Raw genomic sequence first — 16,067 nt, forward strand, 5'->3', positions numbered from 1 at the left:
AAATGAATTAAACAAGTTTTTTGCCTTGTGGCAGTTTTGGCCAATGGGTTTCGGGTCAGATCTAAAGCCGTGGGCCAATAAAACACTGCAAGATGGAAACAAGAACACTCCCAATAACCGAAATTCCCACCGAAAAGGTTTCCCTCGAACGAAGCAAACTCAATCGAGCGAAACCCAATCAAATGGTCAATCAGAATTAATGAAATTGCTGCATGCAAATCGCAGCTTTTGTTGCATTTTGACGTCAATTAAGCGCTTTTCATTCAGACCTCCAGTCCATTGGATTTCCGATTTCCCCTTGGCCAACGCCTTTAGAATTTTTATTTACGCTCGTTTTGATATTGCCAGCCGAACATTTTGCATTTTTCGCATTTGCATTAACAATTCATGCCAATTTCCAGCTTCTATTTCCCCTGTTGGTTTTCGCCTTGCCAGAGTAATTACGACTGGTGGGGAATTTACAATTTTACAAGTTTCGGCTTCTCCGTTAAGTGTGCAAGAAATAGCAAATTTGAAATTGTAATGAAGTTGGTTTTTGCGGCGGCAAAAGTTTTCCAGTAGCCAAAGAAAATTGTTTATTAGCTGTTGGGGCGGGGAAGAGGGAGTTGCCAGTTTGCATAAATTACACAGAATTTAAAAAAAATTACGCAGTCGAAGGTAAAGGTGAATTAGCTGGATTATGTTGGATAAACTTTATCAAGGTTTTGCTAGACTTTTTGATAAAGTTGTGGCCTAAGAAATTTACAGTCTGATAAAATTGTTTTCAAAAAGATATGAGCGTCTACACAGTTTTAAAGAATTTTGGGGGGCTTTTTTATCAGCAAATTCGAATATATATATAAATTAATAGTGCTGCCAAATAGTCAAAAAAGCAAAAAAGTGATGCCAATTAGTCCAATATGTAACATCAATGATGCCCATGCTTGTAAATATAAAGCAGTTTTGATGTGATAACTGAAAGCCGCATTTAAATTAAATTTCCATTGGCAATAATCTGATTTGTGTGTAAATTGCATTTGCTGACATTAACAACACATAAATCAAATCCAGCTTTCAACATTTAACTCATTTCTCCGATAAGTGCCACGTTTCCCAGTCTCTCTATTTGCCTTTTGCAAATTAATTTGAAATATGTGACAGTTTGCTTGGGAACAATTTGTTGGCCAGACGGGGAACATTAATAAGTAATTAGCAGCGAATGACCTCAATTTCTGCGGAGGGCTTGCCTTTTAGAAGGCAGGAAAATACTCGGCCCGGACTGGAATGATGAAAGTCCCACGTGTCCAATGGCATTTGATGGCGTTTTAAGTGCCAGGCGAACGAACAGCTGAGTAATGCTCCTCTGCGGTGTTCGTTGCTCATCATCGGCATCATCATTTGATACTATATAGCCTGAATTGAGGTTCCATAAAAAAACAACAAGGGAAGATAGTGGAAGAAATACCTCCAAAACCATAAATTTATGTGAGCGTGGCAAACAAATTGCCTTCCGTATGGGAAATTATTGCGTGTGTGCAGCCAAATAAAGTGGGAAAATAGACAGGCGAGTGGAAAACTCAGGAAAAAGGGGCCGGAGGGGAGAAATGGAGGGAAACAACGCACAGGAATCGACGACAAATCATGAATTTGTCAAGGCACATCAACAAGCTGGGAATACTTGAAAATACTCCCATGACACGTGAGCTTTGCGCAATCCATGTTTAGTCATCAGAATTTAGTTGTAGACAGACACTATTATTTTTTAGAGATTACAGAAATACAAACAACACAGTTTTAATATAAATATTTTCCTTGTTGTCCTTTTCCCTATTTAAATTTGGTTGTCAAAATATATATTTATTTCCATGGGAACATCCATTTTCTCCGTGTTCTTCAAACCCACTGGACTTAACCCCTGACATGTGTCGCTCATTCTGACCCCCTTAACACCATGTCACCTCGCTTTTAGCCAGCTTATTTTGTTATTGATTTCTGGCTGCTGAAAGATTTTCCCTTGGGCTTTGGCAACGTTTGGACTGCTATTAAAGTTCACCGAATATCTGGCATGCGATTTTTCTCACACATTTCGAAATGTCAATGGGAATTTTCCCCGCTTTCCCCCCGGTTTTCCATCTGGTGTGGCAATCGCTAGACAATTTTAATTTGTCGCCTTCTTTTTTGTCTTAGGGGAAAATGTTTTACAAGTTGGTGAAATTTCCCGGCATTTTCTTTGCGCTGCCTTCTTGAAGTTCTCCTAGATGATTTTTGATTAATTGTTTCTTGCAGCCCGAAAGCGATTTAAGTTTTTGTCTTCGGCTTTTTTCGCCTCTTTATAAATTGGATATTAACTAATGAGCTTAAGTGATTTGGTTGCATTTTCAGCTTCGTTTTTTGTCGCTTTTCTTTGAGCATTGTGAAAGTATCAAAGCCTGAGGAAAATTTCGTTGCGCTGTGTGTGTTCTATGGAAAGGGAAAACCAAGTTGCTACTGGTGTGTGCGTGGGAAATACGAAAGTCATCCGTGGTTGCATAAGGTTGGAAATCAATGGGTTATATAAGTCAATCAACCATTTTCTCTTGGTGCTTTTGACATTTAAACTTGGGGAGTGAAATTGAGCTTAAGTTATGAAAAGCACAGACATTTCTCATTCACTTATAGTTGGATTGTAATCTTTTAATTATGATTTTAATAAAAATTTAACTGTATCTAAGTTATAAAAACTGTTTTCCATATGATCCTATGTTATGGTATTATTAAAATCCATTAAAATATATAACAAATCCGTAATGAATATGTCTGTTATTACTTAGTCTCCATTAACCCAAACTGCACCTACCCCAATTCGATTTGGCTTGGACGCCCACCCGGCTCTCCACGATATCTTTATGCCCATATCCGTGGCCTCTGGACTTCAAAGCGCCTTTTAGCCAGCCACTTAGACGCCCATCAAAATGTTCCGTCTTGTTAAAGTAAGACGGGGAATAGAAAAGGGAATTGCTTGGCCCACAAGCAGGGCACAATGCCGGATATTACACTATACAGACAAATAATTCCAACTCATGAATCACATGACTTATTTTTAAACGACACCAGCGGCCCATCTATCCGCGGGCACTAACTCAACAGAACTCAACCCATCGCCCGGCCTAAACTCTATTTTTGCCCGATTTTCCCGCTCGACGGACCCGGCAAAACAAAAAAAAAAAACACACACCGACCATGGGAAAAAAACAAAGTTTCGGTGGCCGAAAGAGCAGCAAACATCATCGGTAGCATAGAATCATCCATCCCAACTAATGCAACAAGAAACAAAAAACAAAGCAAGCGAAATTAGTTCAAATTCTATATTTAAAAGTAGGACTGTCGGCGAAATGTTGCTGCATCTTCAGCTCCACCGCTTTTCCGCCGCTTTTCCAAACGAAGCGCAACGCCGTGGAAAACACTTGTTTCGGTTTTTTGGCTTTTCCGAAACGCGAAAGCAACACAAACTATGTTGCCCGGTGTTTGTGAGTGTATGAGGCAATATCCGCAAGGTGAACAGAGCACTAGACAACAAGAGAGGGGCTTTTTATAGATCTTTGATTTTAGTTTTAGGATTTGTTTTAACACAAGTTTAATGATTAAAACAGAAATCTAACTTATTTATTTAGTTTTAAATAATTTAGAAAACATTTTTAGCTAAAATAAGATTTCAAATTCAAAATATACAAATGTTTTTCAAGTTTAAACGAGTTTATTTTCCTTAAAATATATTTAAAGTTAATAAGTAATAATTGGTTTATTATATTTACTGTATTTTTTTTTTAAATTCTGTAAAACATTTTGAGAGGTTTTGATTGTCTTTTATTAAATTCTAAGATACCTTTTCAACTCATTTAAAAGGTTAAAACGTTTTTTGTGACTTGTTATCCAGTTTATTATTTATTTTTATTATTTCTACCTGTTGTTTTTACATTCTTTGGAATATTTCTACGGACTATACACGTATCCGAATTGTATCTCCACGGGGCCTAAACCAAACTTTAATCAGAGCTCGACTGTCTTTTGTTCCAGCAATCTTTGTCTCGCCGCAGAAATACTCCCACAAAAAGCCGCTGAAATGTTTACGCTCAGCTTCGTCCATTGTATGGATGATGGTTGGAAAAATATTAAGGAGCACTCGAGCAAATCGGCGCCGGTTGCCGAGGCCCAGAATCAATTAGGTTTTGCTCTGCATCCAAAGTTGGGCCACTTTGCCGCGGAAAGAGCCACAATTTAGCAAACTTTTTGTACGCCAATTAATACATTTATGCATGTTTCTAATGGACACTTTTGGCGTTTCTTGGATTTCCGCTTCGGGGTTTCCAGTCGACTGCGCCTAAGTGCCACATTCTGCTCAAAAACCATTTCACATTGCTCGAACTTGGCTCTTGTTTTTGTTTGCACTCAACGAAAAGTGTGTGCGTTCTCTTTGGAAAACAAACAATTCGCGTGGAATAACAATAATTCTTCCAACGAATGGTCCGCGGGCAAAAGCTAATATTTTGCTGGACTGCTATTTATAAAGCAATTCTTGAGATGACCGCAATTTCGATGAATATGGATTTCTGGCTTTGGAAATTTTTGAGACCTTGGGAAAATTGTTATATTTTAATATTAAAATGCATGGAAAGTTATGGATTTTACAAAAATGTATATTCTATATAATGTTTGCGTTCCATTGATCCACATTCAAGTGCCAAATAGCTGTAGGGAAAAATTAGAACAAAGCCTCTAATGAAAACCGACACGAAGGCAACGACAGATCTTCACCGATCACCCCAACTAATGACGACGCCAGACAAACTGAAGGAACTAGGAAAAACATTTACATTTCTTATCGCTCAGCCACTTCAATTTGCACATTTCTGCGCTCGGTCGGCGTTCTGTGAAGTATCTATCTCAATCTTGGAATCACTGAACATGGCGTGCTGTCTTCCCAGCCGACTATTTGCAATGGTTTCCTAACCCCAATGCTATTGCAAGCCATATCCCACTGCCCATATATGACGGAAAGTGTAGCAGCAGAGAAAAAAGTGTGGCACGGCAAGTGAGCAGGTTGTCAGGCAGTCTATATGCCCATCTATGAGTCGGAGTCATTAGACCTGGGAAGATGGCGGGAGTGGTTGTCGTCGTTGTTTGAAATAGCTCTCTGGAGACGGGGTATTTGCCATTTGGTAATGCTTTTGAGACTGCTAAACAAAGTCTGGCAAACTGAGCAAATAAAGTGTAGCAAGCAAAAACATTTTGGAACCCAAAATAGGAATACAGCCCTATTTGTAATTCCACTTTTCAGTTCTAATGCTTAACAGTATATCTTATAGCAAAACTACAAATATTATGAGGCATAAGAAATAATGTAAGATGGACTTAAATATTTTAGATTATTAAATTTTAAACTTATAACCCTAAATATACTCTCCTTCCTATAATTACAATCATAATTGTACCATAACCGTATCCCATTTAAAGCCCGCTTGAGGTGTATGACTTCGGTACAATTTAATTGAAGTGAGCTCTTCTACTTTGAGATACTTGAAAAGATTTATACCCACTCCAGTTTCGGGTTGACTTCCATTAGAGCTCCTCAGCTCTCGGCGAGAGTGTCTCCGGCTCCATGACGACCACTTTGGAGCTGTGCACTCCAGTTGAGTGTCGTTATTGTTACCATTCCATGATGTTCTGTCTGTGGTCTGCCATTCGACGACATCGAATGCTGCTAATGTTCATTAATAACTCATGCGTTAAACAAAAGCCTCTCGTTTCCCCGATCCCCATTCCGTTTGTAGTCTGGTTTGGTTGGTTAGAGGGGAACCCTCATTCTGCTCGCCCCTTGAAGTTGTTAGTCTGGTTATGTTGTCACAAAGAGATTTTACCGAGAGCCTAAACCCAGAAAATTGATTTTATATATTTAAAATTAATTAAGATACACATTAAGGTGCAAATATGTCCAAGTTTAATCTATTTTCCCAGTACTTTCCCCCAAATTCCATTGTTTGTCGCGGGTAGAACAATTAGATTTCAGCATAATTTGAAACAAAGGGTCACCTAGTTATTTGCCAGAACAAAAGAATTGATTAATGGGAATTTTCGCAAGATAAAACCCGTGTATATGTATTTGCAAGAAATCGCATAATGAACTCATTGTGCCGTTCGCCGCAACGGAAGTGAACAATTTAATTATTCTAGATTCGCAGAACATTCTTTTGAGGTTAAGAGGGCGAAGCCGCAGAGTGCAATCAGTGGCAGTCCGCTCTCTTTGGCCATTAAATCAAATTGGCCATGTTGAAGTGAAAGTGAGGCATGCAAAAGATAAATATGTATGCAAAGTAGTTAAATGAGGGACTCCACAAAGGCACTCAGAAAAGCCAATTTAAGTGTTGATTGTAATCAATGTGATGCATTTTCTGGGATTTCAAAAATAGGAAGGAATGGTACTACCCTTTGAAAAATTCTTTTATAGAAGTTACGTTTTTAATTATCACTTAAACCTGAGTAAATTCTACTTATCTTAAAATATATGCATATTTATTTATTTATATATTTTTAAAAGTACAAGAAATTACAATACAACGCAACTTATATTGTTGGTTATCAATAGTAATGCATTTTCTGGTATTTTCAAAATAATAAAGAATGGTACTACCTTTTATTCAAATTCCATTTTTCACTTTCACTCTAACATTTTTCTACGGTAACAGTCCCTTACCTAATATAACTCAATTTATCCTAAAACTTATATATTTATTTTTAAAAATTTTAACAATACTGGAAATTAAGAAGACTTTCAGCACATCCTGTGAAGCTCCTCTGCCAGATATGCAAATATCAATTAAGTGGGAAACGCACCGGAAACTGGGGAGGCACTGGATGTTCCGGGGGAGTATATATCTCGCTCAAACGCTTGGCTCTCAGCTCACCAACGTCCAATCACAGTGGCCACTCGGATCTCCCACTGCCCACCTCCATGTGGATTTCGCAAACAAAGCAGACGGCAAACAGAACTCCGGCTGCAATTAAGTTTAATGGAAGCTCATTAAGAGTACGAATTGTTTCTGCTGCGACTGCAATCCGGGGAGACGGCAGACGGTTGCATAATAAATACATGCCACTGGACAGATGGATGGCTGCCACAGCAATAACGATGAATTATTGAGGAAACTGCAGTTGCAAGTCGCCTTTGGCTGCCAAAGCGAGGAAGTCGCCTAATTGTCCCAGCAAATTTCTCTTCCCTCTCTTTTTGCATTTGAGGAACTCTTTGGCCAAGCCAAAGGGCAAAGATCAATTGGTGAACCTGGCCAAGTGCCATCGAATGCAAAAAATAAACCAAGAACATGGCAGCGGGGAAATGGCAGCTCAGTTGTCAGAATTTTTATGGATTTTGTCATGGCTTTTAATGCTGCCTTTGTCCTCGTTGCTGTGGCAATTAAAATGCAGCCGGTGGCATCTATTCACAAAAAAAAATGGTATTAATTGTCAGCTTGTAAAAGTGAACATTTACAAGGGTGACAAGGGGCTGGGGACTTGAATTGCCGGGGGAATCGTGCAATAAACACCTGAATCAGGAGCAAGGAATTGTGGAACTATAATGTGAAATTTACTATTAAAAAACCCCAGGCTATCTTTGCTTCTGTAGTCAGAGAACTGATGAAACAACCTCGTATATTTCTATAGTACTCTTTTTTTCACAAAACGCGTAAAATATTATCAAACAATACATCAATTTGAAACCTACACGCAACCATCCATCTGAAAATCCCGGGAAGTGAAGGGAAATACTGGCCTTAATGACCCTGATGGCTGGCGGAGTTGGGGACCCAGTGAAATATCATCGTCCCGTCCAGAAATATTCCGTCAAAGTGCTGGCGACATCGGTGAAAGGGTAAGCGTGCATTTCCCGTCACCCGAAGCGGTGACAAATGGGATTCATCGTAGGTGCGGGCTCGGCTCGGCAAATCGCACGACAGGTGGAAATTCAGGGTGGGATTCACGGGGGTGGTCTCCATAGCACACGGGATTTACCAGGACTGTCGTTGCACTTTGAGTTACCTACGCGGCGAGGGGTGTACCCAGGTCGAGTTTATTTTAAAAACCTACTTTGTAATCAGTAATATTAAATGATTTTTGTGAATTTAGGGTATTTAAGGTTTGTATTTGTTAGACTTCATAGATATATTAGATAAGAAATATCATTTTAAATATAAACTTTTAATTCTTAATAACGAATTTTTTATAAAAATTATATACTCAATTAAAAGTTTGTTAGCAACTGAAAGAGAGAACTTTTTGATCCTAAGAACTTAGGTTTTGGAACGTTAGATAGATACTCAGATAGTTAGATAGATATATGCATTTCCATGCATTATATATTTGTTGAGTAAGACATTTGCTCTAGGAATTGGCCCTTTCCAGGGTAAACGTGCTTCCGCAGGTGCCCAAATACCCTCTCGCTGTCATTAATGTCTTTACATTTGCATACCATTAATAATGCATTTTAATTACGAACCATCGCAGTTGCAACGCTCCCCACATCAGCCCGTCGTCGACCGTTTTTGCACTTTGTCTGAGGTTGGAATGGGGATGATATAATAAATATTTATAACAACGTCACGGGATTAAGGCGAAGACACAGCCCCATCGGCTGGGTTCGGTGCGGTCCGTTGGGCCATTTAAAATTTACAATTTGTTTATAAGGCGATTAATCTGAATAGTAGCCCCTCCACCCATCTCCTTCTGTTCAATCGGTTCTCTCGCTCGATTTCCGCCAGTGCTTAACGCTTCAGCGATTTTTCCAGCGTGTCGATGGCTTCGTTTCACGTTTTGCATAATTAAATCTATTTACCGGTCAGTCGCTGACTTTCCTCCCCCAAGGTAAAGCCTTAAAACTCCACATTTATAACTCGCACTTGTTACCTGTATCGATGAGCTTGTTTTTTGTTTTACACTCTTTTTCTGGCGGAAATGTTCGCTTTTCCTTGGGGCTTGGCTCTTTATTATTTTTTTGCAATGGCCAAGGCGGCGCCTTAAATGGCCAACACGGGTGACACAGAAAGCAAACCTTGGCAGTGAAAACAACGCATTGCCAAACGGTAGCTGGGCTTGCCGGTAAACAACAGAGTTCGTGGCAAAAACTCCAAATGACTTGGCATAGTTTTCGCAGAGAAATTGATTTGTGTCGGCTTTTGTCGGCGAAAAATTAAATATTCTGAAGTAATGTTGATTTAGGAGGTGGGAAAGTTTACTTGCACTCAGCTCAGAGTAAATATTTGTTGTGAAGTTAGGGGCATTTGTTTTTATAATTTTTATACTTTTAAAGAGGTTTTTTCCCTTTCCTAGAGCTATACAAATGGCAAATATTATATGTACATTATGATTACTTTATTTAATAAGCTAGGAATGGGAACGTTTTTACATAAGGTTCAAAAGGTCCGATAGATTCAAACAACAGGTGCAGGGATCCAAAGGATTCGCCGTATGTCCTCTTCGGTAAAATCTTATAGCCTTGCCTCCTATGCCGGTGAAATGCTCACCTTTCTGAGAACGGCCTTGCGATTTTCTGGCCTCTGTACATCGAAAGTGATCATGAGGTCCTTGTCCACGCCCATGGAAGCCCCGGCATTGTCGTACATTCCACAGTAGTTGGGGGCCGAAAAGACGGTGACCAACTGCCGCTTGGCGAAGAACTCATAGCCATCCTCCACGACCTGATGGGCCCGGCACACCAGATCGAAGTCGTGCTTCTGCAGAAACTTCTCCAGCACGTCGCGTCCGTAGAGGTAGCTGACACCCCGGTCGCTCGGCGTCCAACCGAAACCATAGCGATCCGGATCACTCCACAGCAGGTCGCAGAGGAGACCGGTCTCTGGGATTTCGGTTGGACGGCCGAGCGAGTCGATGTCGCTGAGATCCTTCAGCTGGGGACTCAAGCCGCCGTGGCAGCAGAAGATGCGATGCGAGATCGTGGCTGCGACGGGCATGCAGTTGTAGCAGTCGACAAAGGTCTTCCACAGCTTCACCGTGTAGCGCCTCTTGCACTCGTCGAAAAACCCATAGACCCGATTGACCGACTGGCATTCGTGGTTGCCGCGTAGGAGATGCACGTGCTTGGGATACTTGACCCGCAGGGCCAAGAGCATGGTGATCGTTTCCACGGAGTTCTTGCCCCTGTCCACGTAGTCCCCCAGAAATAGGTAGCTGGTGTTCGGCGGATAGCCACAGTGGTCGAGGATCTTGAGCAGGTCAACATACTGGCCATGTATGTCGCCCACGACCCTCACGGGAGCCGACACATCCAGCAGCATGGGTTCGTTGAGGAAGTGATCTCTGGCCAGGCTGCACAGTTTGCTCACCTCCGCCTCTATTAGCTGGAGTCTTTGCTGCTTGCTGCGGCGGAAGTTCTTCAGCCGCTGGATCAGGTCACCCAAATTGAGGACAATACTCTCGGTGTCCGTGAAGCCTTCGTCTCCAGACTGCTCTTCGTGCAACATTTTTCCATCATGCGTTCCCCATGTGGCCATCATTTGAGTGGTTGCCATTTAATAATTTTTAAATATTTTTACTTTTATTACAATAAACTGACACAAAAGAAAAAGCTAACTGTATAGAGGAAGAAAAGTATCTTATTGTACAAAATTTATGAAGTGGATTGAATTGCATAGTGTAAAAGACTTTTTTATAGCTTTTAGCTATAGTAACTAATATTATTAAATATAACTTTATATTTACTCGGTATTTTTTATTACGAGAATTAAATTAACATTTAAGAACTTTATTAAACTATAATTTTATATAATGTGAGTAGTTTAGATACAAATTGAACAATGCGCTCGAGTGTGTCTGAACACATTAAAATCTATTTTATAATTGCATTTAATTGCGACAATAAATTGTATTCCACGATTTTCCAAGCTGGGCTGCACTCGCCGGAAAAAGAGTAAATAAATTAATGTGAAAAATGTCTTTTGGCTGCTGCGACAAAAGCGAAACAAGTTTTTTGCAATTGCTGGATGAGCGAAAAAATTATAGTTATGTTGCTGGCCAGCGGAAACGCAGTTGGCACAGCTAATTCCTTTTGGCCACTCCTCTTTTTTGCCTTGTGCGGTTTCCTGCTGAAATTTTCCATTTTCTTTTTATTTTTTTCTGCAAAGTTTTCAATTAGCGAGCTGTCGGCGGAAGTCGTGGGTAAAAAATGCAAGCGAAAAAAATAGTTTACAGCGGCGACGAAAAGGAAATTTCACCCACTTAACGGAAAGAGGCGGTGAATAAATTTGACGCGTCTTTCCAATTGATTTTCCAATTTTCACCTCCCTCTCTTTGCTTCTGTTTTGTGATTGTTCAGCGACGCTTGAAGAATTTTCGCAATAATTTCACAGCTTTGTGAATTTTGAAGTAGCAAAGTTTTGAGATTGCTGCAAAAGCAACGAGAAATGCAGGTGGAAAATGAGAGAAAACGATGACGGCCAGAAGAGTTAGCATTTGTAATGGGCATAATTTCACTGAATTAATTTTATGTTCCTTTGAGCCGCAATTTGGCCGTCTCACTGGGTATTGAATCGTTGAGTAATTAATGGGGAATCGTAACTAATGGTTTATTTATGTCTGTACTTACAGTGGTCGCTCGTACAGCAAGGACAGCCACAAGAGCTCGCACAGCGACTTGAGTTTGGTGTGCAACGGCCCTTCTTCCCGGGCATCGACCTCGGTGTCTGGGAGCGGATCTCCGAAGCTATTGGCAACCACTCAATTGCGTAAGTATAGTATATGTACTATATAATATAGAGGAATCAAGGGATAAAACTGGAAATTATTACAACTTGTTTCAAACGAAGTTCTAAAGAACTTTGCAGCTCTTCTCTATTTAGATACAATGATATAATAATAATAATTATATATACTTATTTAAGATATGAAAATGATACTATAAGTACCTTTAACCAGATTTTTTGGATGAAAGTTGGGAGTTCCATAAGTTTTCTTATGGAACCTAAAAGCACTTACATATTTAAAGTTTTAAGTAAAATCCTAAAAGTATGCTTCGTTTTATGGAAATATTCCTCCTGCACTGCTTTAAAAACTGCTTTAAAGCTGTCGTTATTTAAATAAAAATTCAAAAACAATCAAAAATAAAAATTATTTATAAGTAATGAAAACCATTATTATTTATTCAAATTTAAATAAAATTAAATTTTCTATTTAGTATTTTTTTTCTTACTTCAATAAAATATATAACTAATTTTTAATTAATCATAACAAATTGTGAAAATTAAAAATTAAACTGTATTTAATATAATATAGTAAATATGGTTTAAATGTAATTTGTATTTAAAAATATAATTATAAAACATATAACATTTAACTACAATCCGTTGCATGTTGCTGCAACATGCACAAAAGCAACCTAAGAGATAAACGAGAACCAACTCTCACCACAAAATCAACTTGGATTTCTCGGCGCAAACTTCAACACTGAACTGCTAAGTAGAATGCTCAAAGTTTTAAGCCGCGAACCGGCTTTTCATCGACCACCGAACCAAACTTGCTGCTCCCTAAGAGCTTAATAGCACAGCAAAGAGCGAAGTTTGGTGAGCGCAAGTTTGTGGATACAAATGTATCTGGTATCTGGTCGATAAATCGGCGTTTATTTTCCGTCTCTTCAGTTGGCGGCGGGTTTTCAATGCGATCGTATGTATGCCGCTGGCTCTCCGTTCTTCGCGTTCTTCGATCGTGCTTTTCGTGATCTTGATTAGATCGCGTTTCGTGATCGAGGGGCAAAATAATCACCGAAATTGGTCATGAAACAAGGCCTACAGTGTTGTCAGTGTGATAGTGCGATCGAAAATCAATCATTAGTGCTTACTTATAGACCATATATCAGGCACAAACTGCAGGCGGGTCAAGAGTCTAGCATACATTGTTAATAAATTTTAGTGTTGCCTCAAATGACTCCCCTAAAAGCCATTTTTGCACCCCTATTTCGCTTTACTTGCTGTTGGCAAAACAGGTTTGGCTGCCTTTTCATAGAATGCCGGTTCGCTGGGGTTTTTATTATTTATTTTCGAAATGTGTGTGCTTAAAATGTTTTCAACTGAAACAAAAGCATCGTCTGGCATTTCCAGACCACTTTTGACCACTGAAACCCGAAACCCATCCAACCACCTTTGACTGCATTCACCTGGTTTTTTCCCTTTGCCCCTTGACGTCATCTCTCTGTGTATTTCAATCTGGTATTTATTTCGCTGGTACCTCGCCTTTTTGGCGTTGACACTGAATACCCAAAGAGAAGTGTGTGTACAATTTCCAGAGCAAGAATCGCATTAACTTGGAGGCCAATCAATCAATCAGTGGGTGCTCCAAGCCCCGCTTCTCCCTGCTCCCCTCCTTATTTTCGTATTCCACCCAGCCCCTCGAAGAATTCTTCTGGGCTTTTCGCTGGCCATAAATTATGTTGGTCGTAATCAGTTTTGTTACAGTTTGTTACCTGGTTTGTTCTCACGAACTTTTGCGAAGCCGCAAAATCGTAGCTCCCTCTCTCCAGGCCCGGTTACCGTTAGCTTTTGTCTAGGCGAGGAATCCGCCAGGTGAAAAAAGGGGGTGGGGAAGAGTTCATTTACCTATGGCAGTTGGAAACGTGCCTCTCGTCGAAACTCCGGGATCAAACTTCATCGGCATTCGATGGCGAGCTCGAAGGGGCTCCTACCTACCGACTTACCTTTGTCCAGCCGCCAAAGCTCCTCGCACTGAAATCCCCTAATGAATGGTTAAGTCTGGGGTGATGGGATGAATGTAATGATGCCGGGCCTTAAGCTTCTTTCGGGGCTCATTCGGGTGTGCAGGGTATTTAAATGAGATCACCAGGTGGTGACATCAGTGGGATGGGAGATTAGAGATTCGCCTCTAACTACAGGTAATATTTGCCACCGAATTCCAGTGAAGTCAGCAAAGGTGATATGTGGTAGCACTCCCTAAAAACAACCAAAAGCTGCTCTTTTATGTACTAAAAATTGCCTTTTTCTTGGTAGTTTACCAGTTACCTAACACCTTTTACACAATTTTATAATCATATACTTTTAATATATCTAAATTATTGTTCTATAAGTAAATTTCTAAACTAGTATATTATTTTTCGAACTATTGTTCTTTAAGTATACAAAAAGTCTAATAACTTAAAAACTTTTTGTTTTAATAGAAAGCAAACATCAATTAGTAGTTATTTAGTTCTATAAAGGTAGGGTGAAATAAAACTGATGCTTGAAAAGTGTTCTGGACCTTTAATAAGTCGTGCTCCATAAAACCCAACCAAACTATTAAATCACCTATCCGCTTATGCTTATTAGGGAAATCATCGGTGGGAAAAGGCCAGTGGGCGTAACAATCACCTTCGCTGCAAAGGAATGTGTCTTAATGTTCTATATCCGTAATGCCCGCTCAACGGATATTAGCCCTATATGGTTAGGCATGTTTAAGACTTTATTTATGGGTTCCGAACTTCATGGCTTGGCATAGGGCCCTCTGGGTTCCCTCACCTCCAGAGACGACACCTGTTTCCGGCCTTGTCTACTGGTTTAGATCAGGTCTCTTTGAGACCATTCCGCCGTTGGCTCTGATTTTTCCACAACACTACTCCGGCTGCTGGGTCTATAATTTCCATCAAACAGCCGACAGTTCTCTGTGGTCTGTTGTTAGAAAACATCTTGGCTCTTGGTGTGAGTTCGTATCTGTGTGCATTTCTCTCCAGTCTTTTATCTGCGTATTTTTGTGCGGCATGAGCGAACGACTCTTTCTTAATTTTCACTTGACGTGCTGGCATGCTTTTGTGCTTTTTTACATTATTATTATCATATTTGCATTTTTTCTGCATCTTTTTGCTCCGCTTGTCTGCTGTCTCCCCTCTTTTGGCCGTGCATTAAATTGTTATTTACTGTACAGTGCTGTCTCGCTGGGGAGGAAGACACTCCTGGGGCCCGGTCTCGGTTTCAGCTGTTGTCTCTGCACGGGAAATAATTTTTTTGAGGAGATTTTAAATAAAAAATAAATAAATGTGTTACCAAAAATATTTGGATAATCTTACTTCTTATACAAGTGATCCATAATATATTATTCCATGTTTTTTATAGTACGTTAAATATTCCTATATATAAGGACTAAGATTATCTAATTTATAAGTGCGAATATTGGTTGATTTTAAATTTCAAAAATCATTTAAACTTTCTCTAAATGGTTCTTGAATATCTTTCAGTTTCCCATTAAATTGTATATCATTTTTCTCAGTGTACCTGAGTTTGAAGAGTCGGCTTCAACTTTTGTTTGCTTTCATTTCGCCGCAGCTCTGCTTCTCCCTATCTCCCTTTCACTCTCCCCACTTTTTCTATCTCCCTCTCGCAATGGCGCTAAATAATTATGTGGGAAATTGCAAAATAATGCTAGACAGAAATATTTCTTTTATTTTCTGTGCTTGGGGTGTTTCGCTTTTCTACATTTTTCTGCATTTTTTTGCATTTTCCATTCGCTGTTTTCGTATAATTCGCTTAGCTACACGAGAAAGTGTTGTGGGCGTTATGTTGTAAAAATTATGCTGCAAAACACCAGCAACAAAACTGTAACACCAACTAGAGCAACAAAATGAAATGCATTCAAATGGCACTGCGGCAGCTTTTCAATTTGCCAACTTGGCTCGAAGTGAAGGTTGCGCAAAGAAAAAAACTGAATTTCAATCAAGGAATTTTTCAGCTTGAAATGGCGCGAGATAAGTTTTTCTAAAGAAAAAGAAAAGTGGAAAAGTGCAGAGAAGGTCAAAGGGAAGAATGTCTTTTCAAAAGCAACTCTATAGATAAAGCAGTCATTTAGTTTTTTTTTATTAAACTAAAATCTTAAGTGTGTAAATTCTACACTTCTTTTAGGAAAGTAATTTAAAACCCAAGTAATAGATAAAATTGCACTGCATCGAATTTTCATCGACCATTGATCCCGAAACTTTCCTATTCCTTAAAGTCCCAAGTCCCCACCCTTTGGCCATAGCTCGATTACCATAATTGCTTGGAACACCCAAAAATTGATACCCTTTACCAAACCAA

General features: G+C 39.6%; 2 protein-coding genes across 2 annotated transcripts in view; one reads left to right on the plus strand and one right to left on the minus strand.

Moving 5' to 3' along the window:
- LOC108027664 (uncharacterized) overlaps window positions 1-16,067 on the plus strand; it is an 82,175-nt gene that overhangs the window by 28,545 nt on the left and 37,563 nt on the right. Inside the window, exon 4 of the mRNA XM_017099203.3 lies at window positions 11,608-11,744. Within this exon, the coding sequence (XP_016954692.1) occupies window positions 11,608-11,744 (137 nt within the window). The remainder of the gene's footprint in view (window positions 1-11,607; window positions 11,745-16,067) is intronic.
- LOC108027666 (serine/threonine-protein phosphatase alpha-3 isoform) lies at window positions 9,352-10,593 on the minus strand. Its single transcript, XM_017099211.3, has one exon. It carries the CDS (start codon window positions 10,530-10,532, stop codon window positions 9,507-9,509), a length of 1,026 nt encoding a protein of 341 aa, XP_016954700.1. The 5' UTR covers window positions 10,533-10,593; the 3' UTR covers window positions 9,352-9,506.

Source organism: Drosophila biarmipes, chromosome 2L (assembly GCF_025231255.1).
Source record: "Drosophila biarmipes strain raj3 chromosome 2L, RU_DBia_V1.1, whole genome shotgun sequence".
Classification (NCBI taxonomy): domain Eukaryota; kingdom Metazoa; phylum Arthropoda; class Insecta; order Diptera; family Drosophilidae; genus Drosophila; species Drosophila biarmipes.

Bases quoted from the DNA above. Each gene is read 5' to 3' on its own strand.
- LOC108027666 (XM_017099211.3), bottom strand. From the start codon at position 10,532: ATGGCAACCACTCAAATGATGGCCACATGGGGAACGCATGATGGAAAA.